At 35.7% G+C, this 21,805-nt stretch overlaps 1 protein-coding gene across 2 annotated transcripts in view; it reads right to left on the bottom strand.

The window, feature by feature from the left end:
- Verm (LDLa and CE4_CDA_like_1 domain-containing protein vermiform) overlaps positions 1 to 17,452 on the bottom strand; it is a 28,532-nt gene extending 11,080 nt beyond the window's left edge. Inside the window, exons 1-3 of one of the 2 annotated variants that reach the window (XM_076313169.1) lie at positions 17,159 to 17,452; positions 12,421 to 12,553; positions 9,076 to 9,206 (exon numbers count right to left, since the gene is read on the bottom strand). In XM_076313169.1, coding sequence (XP_076169284.1) covers positions 9,076 to 9,206; positions 12,421 to 12,553; positions 17,159 to 17,231 — 337 coding nt within the window. In that variant the 5' untranslated portion in view covers positions 17,232 to 17,452. Of the gene's footprint in view, positions 1 to 9,075; positions 9,207 to 10,421; positions 10,507 to 12,420; positions 12,554 to 17,158 lie in introns of those variants that run through there. The other variant, XM_076313170.1, reaches the window with a different exon arrangement.
- Between the last annotated feature and the right edge of the window lie 4,353 nt (positions 17,453 to 21,805).

The following is a 21,805-nucleotide window of genomic DNA, read 5'->3' as shown; positions in this document are numbered from 1 at the left end:
TATTAAATACTTAAATAAAAAATCCCAAGAAAAATCGAAGATTGGATGAAATTTTCAAGATTCGAAATTTAAATCGAAGATTGGATAAAATTTTCAAGATTCGAATTTTAAATCGAAAATTGAATAAAATTTTCATGATTCGAAATTTAAATCGAAGATTGGATAAAATTTTCAAGATTCGAATTTTAAATCGAAGATTGGATAAAATTTTCAAGGTTCCAATTTTTAAATCGAAGATTGGATAAAATTTTCATGATTCGAAATTTAAATCGAAGATTGGATAAAATTTTCAAGATTCGAATTTTAAATCGAAGATTGGATAAAATTTTCAAGATTCGAATTTTAAATCGAAGATTGGATAAAATTTTCAAGGTTCCAATTTTTAAATCGAAGATTGGATAAAATTTTCAAGATTCGAATTTTAAATCGAAGATCGGATAAAATTTCCAAGATTCGAATTTTAAATCGAAAATTGCATAAAATTTTCAAGATTCGAATTTTAATTTCGATCATTTTCAATCTTCGTGTCTCTTTGAAATAAGCTTCGGGGAATATTTATATCGAGTCAGAAATTTTACTTCGATATATTCGACACTTAGTCGATAATTTGCGAAAGATTTGAATAAAAATCGATAAATTTCGCTCGGTCGCGAAAGCGTGAACGTTCTTCGTGAATTCGGATTGTTTTCGTTCTACGTTCCTACGCCACTGCCTCCAAGTCACTTTTGTCGTTCGACTAACAGTACATATGTTCGTATTTATTCATTTTTTTTTTTTTCTCCTTTTTTCGAGAGAATGTTTCTCCGTGTCGTGACACCCTGCGACGGGAAGATGCAAAGAGACCAACGAGGATACCATATGGACCAGGAGAACCCCCACTGTCCATTGGTCTCCTCTCGCGAATCGTCGTCGGACGAAAACAGAAAGCGGATTGTCTCCTCAACGCTTGAAAGTTCTGTCGGGAGGAATCACGGATCTCTCCGCGTGTTCTCCGATGGAGAAACCTTCAAGATTGTTAAACGCATCGGAATTTGAGAGGGAATCGTGTATCGAGAATCGACGAACCGATACCCATCGCGAGGAGAGAGGTTCCATTCGCGGTTGCTTCGTTGGCTCGCAGCGATTCGCACGCAGGTGAACCCGTGATACACTTAGGCGTGTTGTAAATGAGAGAACAGACACATGGAAGTACAGCGAAGAATAAAAAAAAGACAAAAAAAAAAAAAAATAGAAGTGATTCGAGATGATTATCAAACGTGTACCGAGAACACGTGAATGGTATTCGAGTGCTCCGATTTCATTTACGATTCGATCGTTTCGATACGTGATCGATGATAAACGTGATATAACATTGGTCGATAATATTAATAAATCGATATTTTCGGATACAATGATGAGACACGTGTGTGTACAGTACGCGTGGGAAGAGATTGCATTCGAAGCAGATGACTTCTCAAGGACCAATCGTAACGCTCGATGCAATCTACTCCCACGAGTATTGTACATGATATTTCAATTTTAAGAATTTATACGTTAGGTATATTTGTATTAGCATTGCGCGAAAGGAAGAGCTTCGAAGTAATTTTATTTTGGTAAATAATACGTTTGTTTAATTTCCTTGAGAATTTTGCTTAAAATCGGTGTATTTCAAAAATAAATCGAAAGATGATTCGACGATTTGTGTAATAAACATTTTCTATAGAAATTTTGAGATTTCAGTTCTTTTTAATACGGGAATTAAGTGTGATCGATGTATCTATGTGGTACATTTGTTTGATGTTAAGAGTTAAAAATTTTACTCGTGAAATTTATTGACTCTAAGTGTCGATCACTGCTGCAATCAATTTTCAGAGTATGCAACGAGATAAATCGATGCATTAAATGCATCAAACATGGCTGCAGTGTATCTGCATTACTATGTTGTTCGCATTTACGGCTCATAACTTTTGAATTATTGCTCGCGATTCGTTTCATTCAGTATGTATATAATGAAAATTGAACAGTATCTACTATATTACTTTGCCATAATCGTACTATAAAAAGAAACCAGTTCTCACTGTACTGAATTCACACGAGTATGAAAATCATTATGACATTTCGAATCGTTTCAATGGTGTTAAAAACTATGATTTAATACGATCTTCCATTTGCATCATGTTACTCTGCAGTATTATGTAAGCTCCTTTTATTTACACCACTGTCACGTTATTATTTTCCTTTTTATATAATTACTCGTCGTTCCTATTACGTTCAATATTAATAGAATATTACTTGTATTTATTCGACAACAAGACCAAAATGTACTAAAATTGAACCAACCAAAAAACAACAATTATCGTACGGTTGTATTAAAAAATCGAGAAGATCCACTTCAGAGAAGTAATAAAACAAAACCAAAAAATACAAAAAATACAAAAAATTACATAGAACTTTATAAAATGTTCGAAACTCAATATTTCGTGCGTCGAAAAAGTTAATAATAAATTGCTTTCGTTTGTCTTGCATAACATACCATTCGACTTTAATAAAATCAAGAAAACTATCTTGATGAATCGTTCCCTGATCACTTGCAAAAAAAAAAGAAAAACAGAAAAACATTTAACTCCCCTTTAAAGGATCACTCGATTATCAACCATTCGATGGCTATCGAAACAAGTAATTACATTTATTATCTTTCCCCTTTCTGTATTTCAAAAATACAAACCAATAAATTAGAAACACGTTCGTTGGTGTTTCCAATAAATTAGAACAACGTTCGTTAGTGTTTCCAATAAATTAGAACAACGTTCGTTATTTTTTCCAATAAATTAGAACAACGTTCGTTAGTGTTTCCAATAAATTAGAACAACGTTCGTTGGTGTTTCCAATAAATTAGAACAACGTTCGTTAGTGTTTCCAATAAATTAGAACAACGTTCGTTGGTGGTTCCAATAAATTGGAACAACGTTCGTTAATACGTTCTTGAATTAAATCGTAAATATCGAAATTAGATCGTGAAATATCGACATTAAATCGGAGCAACGAATTCCACGGCGAGAAGGGCGACACCTCGCGCTCGATGGAAAGCGATGGAAAGCGTATTCCGTTCGATTGGGATGATTCGATGACGAAAAGACGTACGAGAGAATGATGAGAAGCCGTCGGAGACGCGTAACGCCAACGAGGACGAGATGAGAGCCGTAGGAGTGTCTTCCGCGCGTGCGCGTGCGCGTGCGCGAGAAAAATTAATGATCGATCGATCGTTCGTTGGTTGGTTCGTTCGCGCGGGATTCGAGCGGCGACAGCGAACGAGCCGAGCTGAATAACGAGGAGCTCTCGTAAGGAGGCCAGATCGTCGAAGCGAAACCGATCTAGATGCAAAGGTAGAGCGAGACAGAGACAGTGAAAAAAGGGGAGAAAAAGTGACAGACAGCGAGACAGAGAAGAAGTGAGAAAAAATGGGTGGTGGGGGGGAAAAAAGAAAAAGAAAAAACAAGAGAAAAAGAAAAAGGAGCGAGATCGGTGATCGAGAACGTGCTACCTCGTACCTGGAGCGATACGCGGAGAGAAAGAAGTCACGTGGTGCACGTGGTGTCGGTGTGTAACAGTACATACAGGTGTGAGCGCGTGGATTTTATAAAAGCTAAATGGTGGTTGCGTGCCAGCGTTGACTCCGAGAGACGCGATAAACACGATTCGTTTATTAAAACCGGGGAGCCATTACCTGCTCCCCGAAAGAAAGCTCTTTTGTCCGTAAATAAATTCGATAAGATGTCGTAATTGGTTCTCGGATAGCTAATACCGTAGCGTGTTCGAGGATAGCTGGCTTTGTGTAGGAAATATTCCACTTTTTAATGTGGTATTGCACGGACATTGTCAGCGATCTTGCCCAACAGCGAAGGCGGTGCATGGAATGATTAATCGATCGAGTTTTTTTACCGATTCGTGAATTATTCTGCCGATCGAATTGCGACGAAAGTATGCGAAAGGTATAGTAGAATGGCTCGATATTAACCCCTTATATGCGAAGTGCGCCATATGGTGCGCGTTCTATTTTTCTTTCTGTAATTATCGATAAATGAAATTGGTGATTTATCGTCGATAATATTACGATAATAAAGTGGAGAAATTTAATTAGAAATATTCCTCCGCAATTCTACTGCTTATGTCCGTGCTAAATACTTGAAATAATTAAAAAAAGAAAAAAACAGAACACAAGGGGTTAATTCGACCCATTTGTTACATTATTTATAATTTCGAACCGATTGAGTATTTTTCTCAATTTTTTTTCTCTTTTCTCGAATAAACTAAACTTTATCGAAACGATCGACAACTCTACTGTTTATTTCCGTGTTCAATAATAAAATAATTAAAAAATAGAACACAAGGGGTTAATTCGACCCATCCGTTATATTATTTATAATTTCAAACCGATTGAGTACTTTTCTCAATTGTTTCTCTTTTTCCTCGAACAATCTAAACTTTATCGAAACGATCGACAACTCTATTTCTTTTTTCTATAAATAATCAAAAAATAGAACACAAGGGGTTAATTCGACCCATCCATTACATTATTTATAATTTCAAATCGATTGAATATTTTTCTCAATTGTTTTTCTCTTTTCTCGAACAATCTAAACTTTATCGAAACGATCGACAACTCTATTGTTTATTTCCGTGTTCAATAATAAAATAATTAAAAAACAAAAGACTTCCCTCTTCTCTCGTATAATTCGAATCGAATCGAATTTCGAGACCGATCTACGCGTTTCCAGCAACCAGCCGTTCCCACAGATCTAACGAGAATCCTGTTTTTGAATTTCCCGGGACAACGATGGCACGCAATTTATATTCCAAAGCGATTCTTTTCGACCGAAGCTCAGGTTAACAGCAGCGAGATTCGCGGAGTGGAAAGTGCGTATACATTTTCATGGTTGTTAGTCGAGCAAGGTGAATCGATAGAGTTGCGTGAACTGGCAGCAGGAAGAGGGCTTCGAGGTGGGCACGAAACTAGGTTAGAATAATTCGAGACCGACCGAGCGGCTACCGCTCGAGCTTCTCGTCTCCGCGTTACACGCTCGCTGCGCGCTGGCTCGCGCTGGCGCGCTGCACTTTCGCTCAAAATCGAAACCAGTCTTTCAGCGGCTGAATCGAAAGTGGCTGAACCGGAGATTACAGCGTCTCGAAAGCGACTTACGTGTACAGTACCGTTCATAATTATTCCAACGGTTCTACCGTGTTGGGAAAAGCGAGAATTATTCTTAACGAAACGTGCTCGTTAGCGTTTATCGTTCGAGATTACGAAACACGCCGAACCAAGATGGGAATACGATTTTTGGTTAATTATACGAGATATTTCGGAGCTATCGGTACCAACACGACTCTTTCGGGCGTATTAAATGGCACGAGTCGTGCTCGTGTTTCGAACGTAAGATTGAATTAATTTTTTCCCCCTACTTTTTTTTTCTCTTTATTGTTTCGAACGTGAGATCGAATTAATTTTTTTTTCTTTTTTTTTTCTCTTCATTGTTTCGAACGTAAGATCGAATTAATTTTTTTCCTTTTTTTCTTCGTTATTTCGAACGTGAGATTGGATTAATATTTTTCTTTTTTTTTTGTTTTATTATCCGCTTGGAAATACGAGAGACAGTTGCACTTGTTTCGAGATACACCGTGAGAGGGAATTTGTATTATTATCAAAAGTGTCGTTTTATTATTTTATTTAAATTGTTGCGTCGCGTTTCTGTTGCAATTATGAAGTTTTCCATTCTTTGTTTATTCCATTTAATGTAAATGTAAGGTATTAGAACTTTTCACGAGTAGGAGGATTAATTAATCGATGTACAACTGTAGATTATTTTGAATAAGATTTTACCATGTAGGAATTTCAATAGAATTAAAAAAATGAAGTTGGAAAATTAAAATATGATAATGTTAATTCTTCAATACATAATATCTCAATATGTTCACTAACACTTTTTTTATATCGATCGTTGTATTTGTAGCTGTAATTTTGAAATAAACTGTACAATTCGATTTGAAAATTAACAAAAAAAAATCAGCAATTATTTCTTCCATCATGGAGAAGAAACAATGAAATGCAATTTTGCAATGGAATCTAATTTCAATATTCAAAGCATATTCGATTAGAGTGTCTACACAAAATAATTTATCAAACTCTTGGATATGTATAAATGTTTGTATAAAAGGTGTTCGATTTCGAAGGGCAAAATTGCAACGTTGGATTGAAATTCTATTTTCAAAATTTACAATTTCATCGATCTGACTTCGCGTTGTAATTTAAAAACAGTGACCAGATATACAATAATTTAATGATATTAATATATTCTCAATTATCTATACTAATATCCAGTAAACGATTGATATTGATACGTAACAAATGATCGATATTAATATCCAGTAAATAAATAGTCAATATTAATACATAATAAATGATCGATACCAAAAAAAAAAAATTAACAAAAATTAACGATACCGATAAAAAAAAAATTAACAAAAATTAACGATACCGATAAAAAAAAAATTAACAAAAATTAACGATACCGCGCGAACAAATTAATGAAACGCATTGAAATCTTTTTCAAAAACAAATTGGACGTATCAATTATCGCCCTCACGAATCGAAGAATTTTTACACAAAACACATTTGTCTCTGTCCTCGAGATGTTGAGAAACACTCGTACACACTGTGCACTATACATCAATTACCACGGGATAAGAAACTACCGCATAATTGCAATTTTCTGCGAGCAATCACGTTTTGAAATCTATAGCAACGGGTACCACAAGTGGGCCCAATTAACAACCGGAGGAGTGAGTCTGAAGTGGATTCCGTTTCGTTTAAAAATTTTCATCGCCACGGGAGCGCGTCCATCTCACGAGACGCGGGTCGTCGATTAAGTTTTAGAAAGCCGCGATTTGAGAAACGCTCGCACGACCGCGTACGAATAATTATGAACACGGCCGTGTGCAACAACATTTTCACTTTACGCTCGTGACCCCGGTTTTTCTTTCTTTTTTCTTTTTCTCTATATTTTGTCTTTTTTTTTTTTTTCTTAAATTGTTTTTCTTTTTCACAGCCAGTCGAGACACCACGAGGGGAAAAGAAAACCTTGCAAAGTCGAAAAAGCGTTAGTCTCGCGTGCGTTTAGAAAGTGCTGAAAACACGGACCGAACGATTCGACGAAGTGCACAGAGACCGTAAATAGTACGATATTAATGTTAACTTCAACAATACGTCGAAAAGACAACAGTCGAATCGGAGATTTCGAACGCAACGTGTAAGAATTCGATGCGTGAGAAACGTTTAACGTGGAGACGAGACGAATCGTGCGGTGGATCTCGAGGGTACGCGAGGATAGTTGGTGAGTTAGTATAATTACGAATGGTGCGTGCTACGTTGCGAGTCTACGAAGGAACCGAACTACTCCGTATCACCTGGAACTGTTTTCAACATCCTCGAATCACGAGGACGAATTGAAACGTTCCAGGTATGGCTCCTTCCCACGAAAGAATGCGTTTGTTATGACTCGATTCCCTGGTACGGGACTCTTAACGCGTAGGAGGAACGTTCAGTTTGTTCACTCGGGTGAAATGAAACTGTGTGTGTGTGGGTGTGTGTGTAATTTAAATAATTACTACCGAGATTGTTGGAACGATTTCGAGTGTCATTTACTCGAGTTTCGTGAGAGAAAAATGAAATAATTGCTCGTTCTTAATTTCAGGAATTGAAATTATTCTCACGGTGGATTTTCAACGTGGATTTAAAACAGGAAATAGAAAAATAAAATAGAAGAATTGGTAGATCTGTGCTCAATTTTAGAAATCGAAATTATTCTCGCGGTGGACTTTCAACGTGGATTTAAAACGAGAAGAAAATAAAAAAATAAAATAAAAGAATAGACTGATTTATTCTTTTAAGTTGATGGACTTTCAACGAGGATTTAGGAGAAGAGAAAAGAATTTTTAAATTGCCGAATCTAATCTTTATTTTAGAAATCGAAATTCTCGCGATGGACTTTCAACGTGGATTTAAAAAAAGATGAAAAGAAGAAAAATGCAAAAGAATTGTTAGATCTATTTTCAATTTTAGAAATCGAAATTATTCTCGTAATGGACTTTCAACGTAGATTTAAAAGAAGAGAAAAAAGTTTAAAATTGCTGAATCTAATCTTAATTTTAGAAATCGAAATTCTCGCGATGGACTTTCAACGTGGATTTAAAAAGAGAAGAAAATAAAAAAAATTAAAGAGTAGATAGATTTACTCTCAATTTAAAATATCGAAAATATTCTCACGACGAGCTTTCAACGTGTATTCAAAAAGAGAAGAAAATGAGAAAAGAAAAAATAGTAAAAGAATAGATAGATTTACTCTCGATTTTAAAAATCGAAAATATTCTCACGACGAGCTTTCAACGTGTATTCAAAAAGAGAAGAAAATAAGAAAAGAAAAGAAAATAAAAGCATCGATAGATTTACTCTCAATTTAAAAAATCGAAAATATTCTCACGACGAGCTTTCAACGTGTATTCAAAAAGAGAAGAAAATTTGAAAAGAAAAAAAAATAAAAGAATAGATAAATTTACTCTCGATTTAAAAAATTGAAAATATTCGAAAATGTGTATTCAAAAAGAGAAGAAAATGAGAAAAGAAAAAGAAAATAAAAGAATAGATAGATTTACTCTCGATTTAAAAAATCGAATCCTAGCGATGGACTTTCAACGTGCGTGTACACTTTGAAGGTTAATTTGCAAATACTGTAAAGTAACGAAGAGTTCGGGTGAAATGTCCACCTCTGTGAGAACGAAGAAATAATAAACGCATTCTTCGAAAGGAAGAAAACACCAGAAACGGAGACAGATACACCGGTTCACCCTGGTCGATACATCGACTTACTCTCGAGCTTGTCACAGTTGGTGACTTTGCCCTTCCAGTCGCAGGTCTGTTTGTCCAAGTCAAAGGCCAATCCGCTGGGGCACGTGATTTGCTTCAGGCCGGACTTCGTGCATCTGTTCAAGCGGGACAGAAAGAAAACGGGGCGTTTTTCAGTCAGAGGATTCAATATCGATGCTTACTCTCGAGCTGGTCGCAATTCTTCACATTGGTCTTCCAGTCGCACGTCTGCCTCTCGATGTCGAACGCCAAACCGGTAGGACATCTCACGGTGGCCAACCTGGTCACGCCGATCTCGGTCGCTTTGTCGCATCTGTAGTTAATTTATTCTAATTTTGTCTCTTCGTTCTGATTATCGTGTCCGCTGTCGTCCAAAAATTGAACGCTTCTAAAAGGCTTTCTTACCACCATAGGTGTTTTCTTGACTCTTACTCCGCTTTTTTTTAGAGGTTATAAACACCTCCTCTCGTAGGCGATACAAATATTTTTCTCTTTTCGAAAATAATTTACTCGCGATCATCGATATATTTTTCCTCGTTTAATCGTTCGTTGTACAGTTTGTGAATTATGAAATTAACGATATTTGTTCATTGAATTGTTACTTGCTTGGAAGTTTGCGTACCTTTTCGAAAAGAAGTCGAGAAATAGAGTTAGAAGGTACACAACTGGATTAAAGAATTCTTGTGAATGAGTAATCGGAAAATTGGTAGATTGCAGGAAAGTCGTAATGGAAAATAAAAGAAAGATATATCGATGATTATAAATAAATGGTTTTATTTCATCCTTTTCCGAATAGAGATACGAACTCACGTTATATGTGAGATAGCTCGATACAACTTACTGTTAGCTCGGTTCTCTACTTTGTTATTTAATTTTTAATATTCTACTGTGATTTTTATTGCAAACTGTCGTGTATAAATTGTCGTTTTTTCAGGGTTAAATTTAATCTCGCTGTATCTCACCCTTTGCACCGTTATTAATTTGATATTTACCTTTTGTATATTTTGTATATTTTGTATGTTTCTGTATAAGTATGATTGAGACAATATTATTATCATTTTTTATTATTTTACTAATATTATCGTTAACTTTATTGTCACTTCTTACTATCTTTAATTGAGCACGAATAAATATTCGTTCACTTGGGGAAAAAATAATTTTCATTTAAATAAATCACACCAAATAAGCTTCCTGAGCAAAATTATTACCAGTTTTATAAATTAAATATTACTGACAAACCGTAATTATACTCACAGATGACAAGAATTTTATTTCAATAGTTACTTGTTCAGCTTACATTTTTAACTTTATAAATAACATACACAATATACACACGAATATACGTAAAGCTAAAATACAACTAAAATCCGTAAATGCCTAAGAAACGAGATGCAGCTAAATATACCGTTACGAAACCTAACCTCAATTTTTGTTCTCGCATATGGGAAAAAAGAAACAGTCACTCGCGAGTCGTTCCATTAAAGAAAAACAACTTTTAACGACATTGATAAAATCACATATAAAATACCTTTCGTTATCCATTTCCTATCACCGTAATCAATGCAACATTACTTAATCCAATATCCAACAAAATATCTCGATCACGTGACACGACATTTCACGGTAAAAATGATCACACAATCTTCACACGATTTCAAAAAGCAAAAATGATCCAGTATTAATCAGAACAATATTTCTAAAAGATAAATCTACTAACGTAAAATTTCCAGAAACTGGAAACACAAGAACACAAGAATAACGTTTCAAGTTTCGATAAAAACCATTCCATAATAACGAAGCAGGTATTATTCATCGATCATCGTATTACGAGATTTATTTCAAGAGTTTAAGTAAAAATGTTTTTGTCACGATTCTCGAAAAATGCGCGCCGGGTGAAACAGTCTGACGCGTAATATCCTGTTCGGAGGATATTTCTGCAGACGTGTCCTTGACGACGGAAATACACTGTCCGTTCGAGTGAGTCAGGACACTCGGTTCTGTCGTCATTGGTTGGAAGGCGAGTCCTGTATCCAGTATCAGGCTCGCCTTGAACCTTCGAACGCGGAATTCGATCGCTGAGGAACCGGAGGAATTCGCTTTTCAATCCTCAGCGACGTCGCCGCGCGTTCTTCGATCCCTCGTTCACGTAAATCGCGGTTTCACCGTTAACTTCGCGTGCAGACATCATGGTTACTGCGATATGTGTCCTTCGGGGTTACTTTTACCGCGTCACGGAACCGATTGCGGTCTCAGAGCTACGAATAGAAGCTGCTCGTGACGCGTCTTCTCGAGTGAGCTATCTTTTCGAAGTGAACGTTTAAAGATTTTTTCAAAAAATTTTTTCGAGCAATGTTTGCGTTTTTTTTTCAACGAGCGTATCTTTAGTGAATACTTTGCTCCTTTTAAGAACTCGACGGTTAAAATATTGGAAAATATTTCAAATTTTTGCGACCGTGGCATGTCGAAAAATTGTATCGTTTTATTGTAGTCTTGATATATTAGAGAATTTTGAAGATGATTTGAATGGAAACATTCGTTCTGAATATTTAGAATTTTTAGCGACAGTTAAAGTGTTTGTAAAATAATTTAAGAACTTAGTGTATGTATGTGTATCTGTGTCTCTGAAGAAGGTAAAATTATTTGAATTTTGTGCATTGAACTCTGAATTTAAATGTAAAATGAGAATCTAGTTTAAAAGGAATTTGAAATATTTATTTGGATGTTATGAGTGAATCTAATCTTGTATGCAAAATAACTTTGAAATGTGCCTAAAATATTGTTTCTAATACACGTATATTTAAGATGTAATAGAAACGAAATAATAATAGCATTTCGACCTAGTGAAAGATATAAAAGAAAATTATACTAAATGCTTAGAATTTTTTAAAATCTACTATACTTTTTGCTAAACTTTGCGAATAAACATTGACTGTATAAAATTTTATTTTATATATAGTCGAATTGTTGGATCTTTATTTATTTTTTTCAATTTTAATCGAAAAGTGACACTACATAATATAGCTCAACGAAGATAATTAATATTAAACTCTTTTTGATAAATTTATGCCTCACTGTGTATAATTCACCTTTTCAGAGACCCAGTACCATCTTCTCTCAGAACGATAATAATTTATTAAAGAAACAATCGTCACAAGCTTCGTACGATTTATTAATCCGTCTCATAAATTTTTCAACCGAGCACAAATCATTTACACCGTGATTACTTTATATTAAAATTTCTGTTATAAAATACTACGTTTCCCCTTTACTCGACATTGAACGTTAATTAATACCTTTCAAGTTCTGCATAATTACACATTCGTTTCTGAAAACTTCCCAAAATTCGAGATCGAAAACGTTTAAATAAATTGCACAAACTTTGCGAAGATATTTAGCCTACAAATGATCATTGAAACGATAATTGATAATTTTGATAATCGGTGACTTAATTTCGATAAATTTTCACACACGAGATTGATCGACAATTGTCGTCCGAACGTTACGTGATATAATAAACAATGGTTTACCTTACGACATCGCGACAGTCTCCTTCGACGCTCAACCGGAAGTACTCGTCTCCTGGTCTGTCTTGGCACAATTCTTCGGCGTTTGCATCGATTCCGTCACCCCCCTCGTCATCTTGAGCCCTGACCAGCGTGCCTGAAAATAAACGAACGAAATAAAAATCTGTGAATATTTCCCAGTTATCGGCGCGATTCGAAACGAAACGAGAGATTCTAAGAAGCAGTGTCTCTTGTCTCGTTCGAGAGAGGAAAGTGATCTTGGAAGGTAAAGAGACATCACCGCCCCACTCTCTCGTTTCGATCACTGACGATTACATACTTTCTATCACCGATTACATAAACGACTCTCAATTCACGAGCGCAATCTCTAATGTGACCTCACAATCAATAATCTCTCCCCCTATCACCGTTTCTGTTAAAGTAACCAACGACAAGTAACGTGACGACGACAGAAAATAGAAAAAGGATGAAATTACTCAACGAAAGACCATTCCTTGCTTCTTTGTTCAATTGAGTCAGTGTTAGCAAACAGATCAACTTTTACTCTTTCTATCGATACTTTTTACACGTTGAATGTTGAGCTAATGTTCCACGTTCAAATTGTTAGAGGACAGGTCAAATATCATTCGAAAGCTTAGACGTGTTTACGAGAAACTTTAAGAAGAAAGTGTTCGAAGTTCAAAGCATGAGTTGTTCGAGATTTACTGAAGTAAAGAGGAACGTAGAATCAACGATTGAAATTCTTGGATTTTCAATGATCGAATTGAATCAAATTTCCATTAACATTCATGGGGGGCTACTTTTTAGTCTTTTTTCTTTCAAAGAATTATTTTCTGGTCTTTTTTCTCTAAAAGATCTGTTTTCTAGACTCTTTTTCTTAAAAGATCAATTTTCTAGCTTCTTCTTCTTTGTAAGATCCATTTTCTAGTCTTCTTTCTTTATAAGATATATTTTCTAATCCACTTTTTTAAAAGAACCATTTTCTAGTCTTTTATCTTTGAAAGATATATTTTTTTTTTAATATTTCTTCTTTCAAAGGTCTATTTTCTAGTCTTTCTTCGTTAAGAGATCCACTTTCTGGTCTTTTCTTTTTAAAAGATCCATTATCTAGTCTTCCTTCTTTAAAAGATCTATTTTCGAGTCTGTTTTCTTTAAGAGATTCATTCTCTATTCTTCTTTCTTTGGAAAACCTATTTTCTAGTCTATTTTCTTTAAAAGGTCTATTCTGTAAACCTTCTTCATTAAGAGATCTACTTTCTGGTCTTTTCTTTTTCAGAAATCTATTATCCAGTCTTTCTGCTTTAAAAGATCTATTTTTAAGTCTGTTTTCTTTAAAAGTTCCATTCTCTATTCTTCCTCCTTTGAAAGACCTATCTTTTACTCTACTTTCTTTAAAAGATCTATTTTCTAGTCCTTCTTCATTAAGAGATCTACTTTCTGGTCTTTTCTTTTTCAGAAATCTATTATCCAGTCTTTCTGCTTTAAAAGATCTATTTTCGAGTCTGTTATCTTTAAAAGTTCCATTCTCCATTCTTCTTTCTTTGGAAGATCTATTTTCTACTCTACTTTCTTTAAAAAGTCTATTTTCTAGTCCTTCTTCATTAAGAGATCTACTTTCTGGTCTTTTCTTTTTCAGAAATCTATTATCTAGTCTTTCTGCTTTAAAAGATCTATTTTCGAATCTGTTTTCTTTAAGAGATCCATTCTCTATTCTTCTTTCTTTGGAAGACCTATCTTCTACACTATTTTCTTTAAAAGATCAGAGAATTCCACTGTCCCTTGAACAGTCTCCCAACATCGACGAACAGTAAGAAATCGATGAACAAATGCTGCACGATGCCCAACCATTTCTCGTTCCGTCTTCCACAGAATCGAACAGAATCACCTAACCTTCGGTACCATCGAGGAGCTAAATGACATCCAGGGAACAGCGTGCGTGACATTTGAATAAAAAGGGCAGATACGTAGCGCTTCGGGATTAGTCGTGGAAAATGTCGCGATCGCTGGAAGCCACGATCCCAAGAGATCGTAAACCGAACACGCCGGGGTCACTGAACCCCCCGTAGAAGTAGAAAGTCTTGGAAATGTCAGGGCAACAAGACGGGGGTGGGGAGGGAAGCGACAGCGGTTCTCCAAAGTAGGTTCTGGCCGGTTGTCCCTCCGCGTCCCTCATCCGCCCTTTCGTACGTACCGACATCGGTGTTCGAGACTTCGATCGTGCCTTCTCGATCCACCGCGTTCGTGAATCGTGATCCGCGATCGTGATCGCCCGCTTCCGGACGAGCATTGTCTTTTGTAAAACTTTCACGCCGAACGAGACTCCACGAATCCTGTCTCGTTGCGGAAGTGCTCACTTCGGATCGTTCGTAAAATACAGAGGAGGAATTTCGGAAGAGATCTAAGAGAACGTGTCGTTACTGTTGCTCGGTTAGAGTCGAGTATATAGAGAATCATTCGATCGCTAGTGTTCCTTGGTTAGAGTCGAGTGAATAGAGAATAATTCGATTGCTAGTGTTCCTTGGTTAGAGTCGAATAAATAGAGCATAATTCGATCGCTAGCGTTCCTTAGTTAGAGTTGAATAAATAGAGCAGAATTCGATTGCTATTGTTTCTTAATTAGAGTCGAGTATATAGAGAATAATTCGATCATTAGTATTCCTTAGTTAGAGTTGAATAAATAGAGAATAATTCGATTGCTAGCGTTCCTTGGTTAGAGTCGAATGAATAGAGAATAATTTGATCACTAGTGTTCCTTAGTTAGAGTTGAGTAAATAGAGAATAATTCGATCGCTAGCGTTCCATGGTTAGAGTCGAATAAATAGAGCATAATTCGATCGCTAGCGTTCCTTAGTTAGAGTTGAATAAATAGAGCAGAATTCGATTGCTATTGTTTCTTAATTAGAGTCGAGTATATAGAGAATAATTCGATTGCTAGCGTTCCTTGGTTAGAGTTGAATAAATAGAGCAGAATTCGATTGCTATTGTTTCTTAATTAGAGTCGAGTATATAGAGAATAATTCGATCATTAGTATTCCTTAGTTAGAGTTGAATAAATAGAGAATAATTCGATTGCTAGCGTTCCTTGGTTAGAGTCGAATGAATAGAGAATAATTTGATCACTAGTGTTCCTTAGTTAGAGTTGAGTAAATAGAGAATAATTCGATCGCTAGCGTTCCTTGGTTAGAGTCGAATAAATAGAGCATAATTCGATCGCTAGCGTTCCTTAGTTAGAGTTGAATAAATAGAGCAGAATTCGATTGCTATTGTTTCTTAATTAGAGTCGAGTATATAAGGAATAATTCGATCACTAGTGTTCCTTAGTTAGAGTTGAGTAAATAGAGGGTAATTCGATTACTATTGTTCCTTAGTTATAGCAGAGTAAATAGAGCATAATTCGATCTCTACTGTTGCTTGGTTAAAATAGAGCGAATAGAGCATAATTCGATCTCTACTGTTGCTTGGTCAAAATAGAGCAAATAAAGAATAATTCGATCGCTACTGTTGCTTGATCAGAATAGAGCAAATAAAGAATAATTCGATCGCTATTGTTGCTTCATCAAAATATAGCAGATAAAGAATAATTGAATCGCTACAGTTGCTCAGATTCGAGTAAATAGCGAATAACTCGAACGAAGATTTGCCTAGACCGAAACGCACCACGTTAAACATCGAAAGAAAGTTTAAATAATTATATATCGTCCAATGCATAACAATTGTCTACAAACGATCTCGAAAGAGTGGATCTCGATCAACGCTCGATCAGTCGCAGCAGAGTCGTCGAAGTGTCACAATGGCACTGTCGCGGCCATAGTTCGTCGCGTTACCAGGCGTTGAAATAACCAGAACTTTCATGGCGCCCGAGACTGTTCTCGATCTCGTAACGCGGACGTTCCCCGTAAAAGTCACACGAAGCTTTTCGCGGCTTCTGCGCAAGTTTCGAGCCTCGAGTGTCTCTCGAGGACAACCTCGGTTCACATTTCGACACTCCGGGGACAGTTTGGTAGCGTTTCGGAGAGTTTGGAACGTTCCGAAATGATAACGGCTTTCTAAAAAGAATCACGAGCACACGGAGAGCGACAGATAGAAAGTTCGTCGGCACGGTGAACGAAAGGAGCATAACTGTTAATACGATTCTAGAAAGTACACGGAAGTATCGTAATTATTGTTTTCGGCTTTGGGGTTCGAACAAACTACTTTCTAATCCCTCGGCGAACAAAGATTGTTCGGTTTTAGAAATCGTGGGAGGTAAATAATATTTACTCCCTGGAACGTAGACGAGAGTGAATTGCGTTCGCAATATCCGATCGACGTTCGAGACGTACACTCGTCGGTTCTCACGAGGAATCGTACCTGTCGAGCTCTCGAAACATCGAAAACAACTTTCACAAATACCTGGTTACTTCTTCCAACGGAGACGTAGTCCACGTATAGTCTCTCGATCTTCGAAACTGGCTCGCACTCGCGATCGAAAACGAATCGAAACGTTTCTCGAAACTAACGGAATCGAACCATCGGGGCAGAGGCAAAACCCTCTGGAACGTGTCGCGAAACTCGAAACTCGAAACGAGGGGGGCAACGAGATCCAGGATCGAACTTCCGAGTGACTCTCACTGCTACTCTCGAGAAGATTGGCGCAAGATTCAAACCCGTGGACTCGAATCGAAACGGTGGGACGTGAGATCCGGATTTTTATCTATGGGATGGTCTCGGCGCGAACCAGGGAAGAGATGCGTGTACTCACCGGTGAACAGAAATAGGGATCCAAGAAGGAACAGGAACTTCGGCGACATCGTGTACGTCGTCGTCGCCGTCATCGTCGTCGTCGGGACAAAGAGCGTCTGGACAAGCCGCGCCCTCTCGCCCCTCTATATGTGCACCACCACTCCTTCCTCAACGTCGGAGGACTTTCACCATCCGGATGGTGCTGCCATCTTTTCCACGTCGCAGAACAGGCCCAATCCTTCCGTTTCAGAACGAGAGGGGCACCGTTCGACGAATTCCGCGTCGTTTCTACGTTTTTCTTGTTTCTCGATGGGTGTGCAACCTGTCGTTCACGGGCCCCACGGATGACTCGCCGAGAGATCCGCGAGAAAGAAAGAAAGAAAGAGTTCACGGATCGTTGGATACAATTGGCAAGGGTGAGAAAGAAAAAAAAAGAAAAAAAGAAAAGAAAAGAAAGAAAAATTCACCGTCCCGAATCTCGAGTCCCGTCCCACTTTCGTTCGACACGCTCGTTCTCTAACGACAATAATTTCGTGAATACTTCTTGCGGGGTGCACTTTGTCTTTTGGTTGTTTTCTTCCATCTGGATCGAAGAAATCGCTAACGAGGGAGTTTCGTTGCGGTTTGGATTCGTGATTAATAAACGAGGGGACTGTTACTCTTGACCCACTGTTCGAACGTACACTCGATATCCTCTTCGTGGGAGAAATTTTATCAGTGTACTTTGTATTGGTTTAGTGTCGGGAGGTTTAATTTTGGAGAAAGAAATGTGAATGTTTGTGACTGTTTGGATATGGTTCGCGTAGATTTTTGTTTCTTTATTTTACTACTTTTATATGTTCTTCTTTGTAGAAGAAATTTCATTAGTGTTCTTTGAATTGTACAATTTGAGGAGCTTTTGTTTTGGAGTAGATTTAGAACAACGAAAGAAATGTGAATGTGTATGATCTGATTGGATATTGTTTGCGTAGATTTTTGTTTCTTTATTTTACTACTTTTATATGTTCTTCTTTGTAGAAGAAATTTCATTAGTGTTCTTTGAATTGTACAATTTTAGGAGCTTTTGTTTTGGAGTAGATTTAGAACAACGAAAGAAATGTGAATGTGTATGATCTGATTGGATATTGTTTGCGTAGATTTTTGTTTCTTTATTTTACTACTTTTATATGTTCTTCTTTGTAGAAGAAATTTCATTAGTGTTCTTTGAATTGTACAATTTTAGGAGCTTTAGTTTTGGAGTAGATTCAGAGCAACGAAAGAAATGTGATTGTGTATGATCTGATTGGATACTGTTTGCGTAGATTTTTGTTTCTTTATTTTACTACTTTTATATGTTCTTCTTTGTAGAAGAAATTTCATTAGTGTTCTTTGAATTGTATAATTTTAGGAGCTTTAGTTATCGAGTAGATTTAGAACAATGAAAGAAATGTGATTGTGTATGATCTGATTGGATATGGTTTGCGTAGGTTTTTGTTTTATTTTATTCTACTGCTTTTTATATATTCTTCTTTGTAGAATAAATGCCATTAGTGTTCTTTGAATTGTACAGTTTAAGAAGCATTTTGGCGTGAATTTAGAGCAACGAAAGAAATGTGAATGTTTGTGACTGTTTGGATATGGTTTGCGTAGGTTTTTGTTTTATTTTATTCTACTGCTTTTTATATATTCTTCATTGTAGAATAAATGTCATTAGTGTTCTTTGAATTGTATTGTTTTAGAAGCATTTTGGTGTGAATTTAGAGCAACGAAAGAAATGTGAATGTTTGCGACTGTTTGAATATGGTTTGCGTAGACTTTTGTCTTTTATTTTTACATCAAGCTGCTTGAAACAATGTGCATCTCCATGTAAGGTAATAGACTTGTCACTGATCGTATTAGCTGTAGATGTTTATCTACCTAAGTCGCTGGTTATGTGTTGGCGAACAGTTCAGTGGAATCAATTAGTCCAGCTCGGTTGGTTGAAAGACATCGGAGCAGAAAAATGGCTACAACTCGAGGTCAACGGTGCCGATTAGGTCACGTTAGAGCATTTCTTGGCTCGTAAGGACATTTTTATTGTCTTTCACCAACGTGACTTCAGTGAAGGTGCAAACATCTTGTATCTGTACGATCTTTGTCTTCGACTGCTCCTGCTTCTGACATTTCCATTCTTTTCGCAATCTTTACATTTTTCTAGTTCTTATTAACCTTGTATCTACTGCTTTCCTCAATTTTAAATTCAAATGATATTGTTCCTTCATTTTTACATCGATTAATCGTCGATGTTTATTTTGCGTTGTTGAAATTTTTATATTGGCCAATTTTTGGTATTCGTGCCATATTAATAAATTTATTATATTAATTTCATATTGGTAAATTTGTTATACCACTCTTACATCGATAAATTTGTTATATTGATCCTACATTGTTAAGTTTGTGACACTGTTCTTATATTGATAAATTTCTTACAGTTCCTACATTGATAAATTTTTTTCACTACTCTTATATTGGTAAATTTTTTTCACTGCTCTTATATTGGTAAATTTCATATTTATAGATTACGCTCGCTGTGTTCTTCATTCACTGTACTTTGTATTCACTCATACTATTTTCGTAATCGTTATACGAGATCGAATATTGTACTCGTGCACGTTTTATGCAATTATTAATACGCAAACCGGACCGATTCAAAAGGAATCCGATCGGGAAAAATAGAAATATGTAAATGTCGACTTTTACCAGCATAAGTGCAACGCAAACAGCCCTTGGGACGTTCAAGGTCCGCGTTACGAGATCGTTCACTCTTCGTCCAAGTGAAACCGCGCTTTGCATACCTTTTTACGGTTTTCATGGAAATTGTACGAGCCAACGGGTGTTCAGAAAGCAACGACGAAAAATTGTTGGCAATCGTAAAATTCACGAAGAAAGTATCGTCGACCTCGAGCCAACTTTCCGCGAAAACTACTTTACAAACACTTTCGTCGACGAAATAAACCTTGAACCTGCGCGTCTCTATCCTCGCTTCGTCTGGTTTCAGTATTCAAATCAGTTTGGTTAATCGTCTTATTTTTCTCGGACGATTTGAATAATACAAATAGACGATTAGAAGCATAAAGTTACCACTCGATGTTCTTGAGAGAAAATCAAACGAAAGTTTGGCTCAAGTTGAAGGTCTTCTTCAGAAACGTTTCTACATCTTAATACGAAATAATCGTGTAATTAAACATAGAAAATTTGGAAATATATCATTTAAAAATTCAGTTTCACCGTGTTTTTCATAATTGCCTCTCCAAGAGATCGAAATAATTTCATTTAATAAATTTTATTTCATTCACCCTGTTATAAAGTATTAAAACACCATAAAGTTTCGATTAAATTTCTTGCCAATATCTTTCACAGTTTTACGAGTATTTAAAATAATATGAAAAATTGTAATTTCTTTTTTCTTTCGAGAAGAGGGGGGACTTTTTCACTCGTAGGATCGTTTTATCATCGAAACAAAAAATATTTGTTATTAGCATCGCTTGGACTATATTTCAATTGTAAAGAAATTCGCACATGAAAAATGTATACGTTACTTCTTAACTTTGTAAAAATGTTTCATTGAATTTCTTATTAGGGTAAATTATAAAGCATAAAATTTGCTACTATGTTTTAAAACGTCACTGCTCCGTGAAACGTAAAGAAACAATTTCATTTTCTTTTCATTTTCTTCGTACCCGATACAAGAACATTAGGAACATTAAGAAAATTAGGCGTACTTCTGTTGAAGTGTAATAAATTATTATCATACTAATGAAAAATTGGACACGAAAATTACAGAAAGTTTGTATAATATTAGAAGAGAAACGTGGTAGCTATTAATTAAACGTTTTCCAACTAAAACTCTTTTTCTCGGGACAACACAATGAATTAATTATAAATTATTCTTCTGGGTTGGATATTTTTTTCACGTCGTACAATTTGTTGCTTTTGGATTTCCAATACCGTTTAAATATGATACAACAAAAATCACTTCAAATAGCCCTATATATATATATATATATATATATATATATATATATATATATATATGTGAGTATGTGTATGTATGTTTGTATGTATGTACGTATGTATGTATGTACATACATTCATATATACGTTGCATAGTCATACATACATTCATATACATGTCATTTACACATACATACATTCATATACATGTCATATACACATACATACATTCATATACACGTCCTATACACACACAAACATTCATATACAATCTTATATACACATACACAAACATTCATATACAATCTTATATACACATACACAAACATTCATATACAATCTTATATACACATACACAAACATTCATATACAATCTTATATACACATACACAAACATTCATATACAATCTTATATACACATACACAAACATTCATATACAATCTTATATACACATACACAAACATTCATATACAATCTTATATACACATACACAAACATTCATATACAATCTTATATACATATACACAAACATTCATATACAATCTTATATATCTTATATACAAATACACAAACATTCATGTACAATCTTATATACACATACCCAGACATTCATATACAATCTTATATACACATACACAAATTCATACATACCTCATATACACATAGATGCATTCATATATACATATATATAGG

This window comes from Ptiloglossa arizonensis, chromosome 5 (assembly GCF_051014685.1).
Source record: "Ptiloglossa arizonensis isolate GNS036 chromosome 5, iyPtiAriz1_principal, whole genome shotgun sequence".
In the NCBI taxonomy this organism is placed as follows: domain Eukaryota; kingdom Metazoa; phylum Arthropoda; class Insecta; order Hymenoptera; family Colletidae; genus Ptiloglossa; species Ptiloglossa arizonensis.
This window is presented reverse-complemented; position numbering and strand designations above follow the sequence as displayed.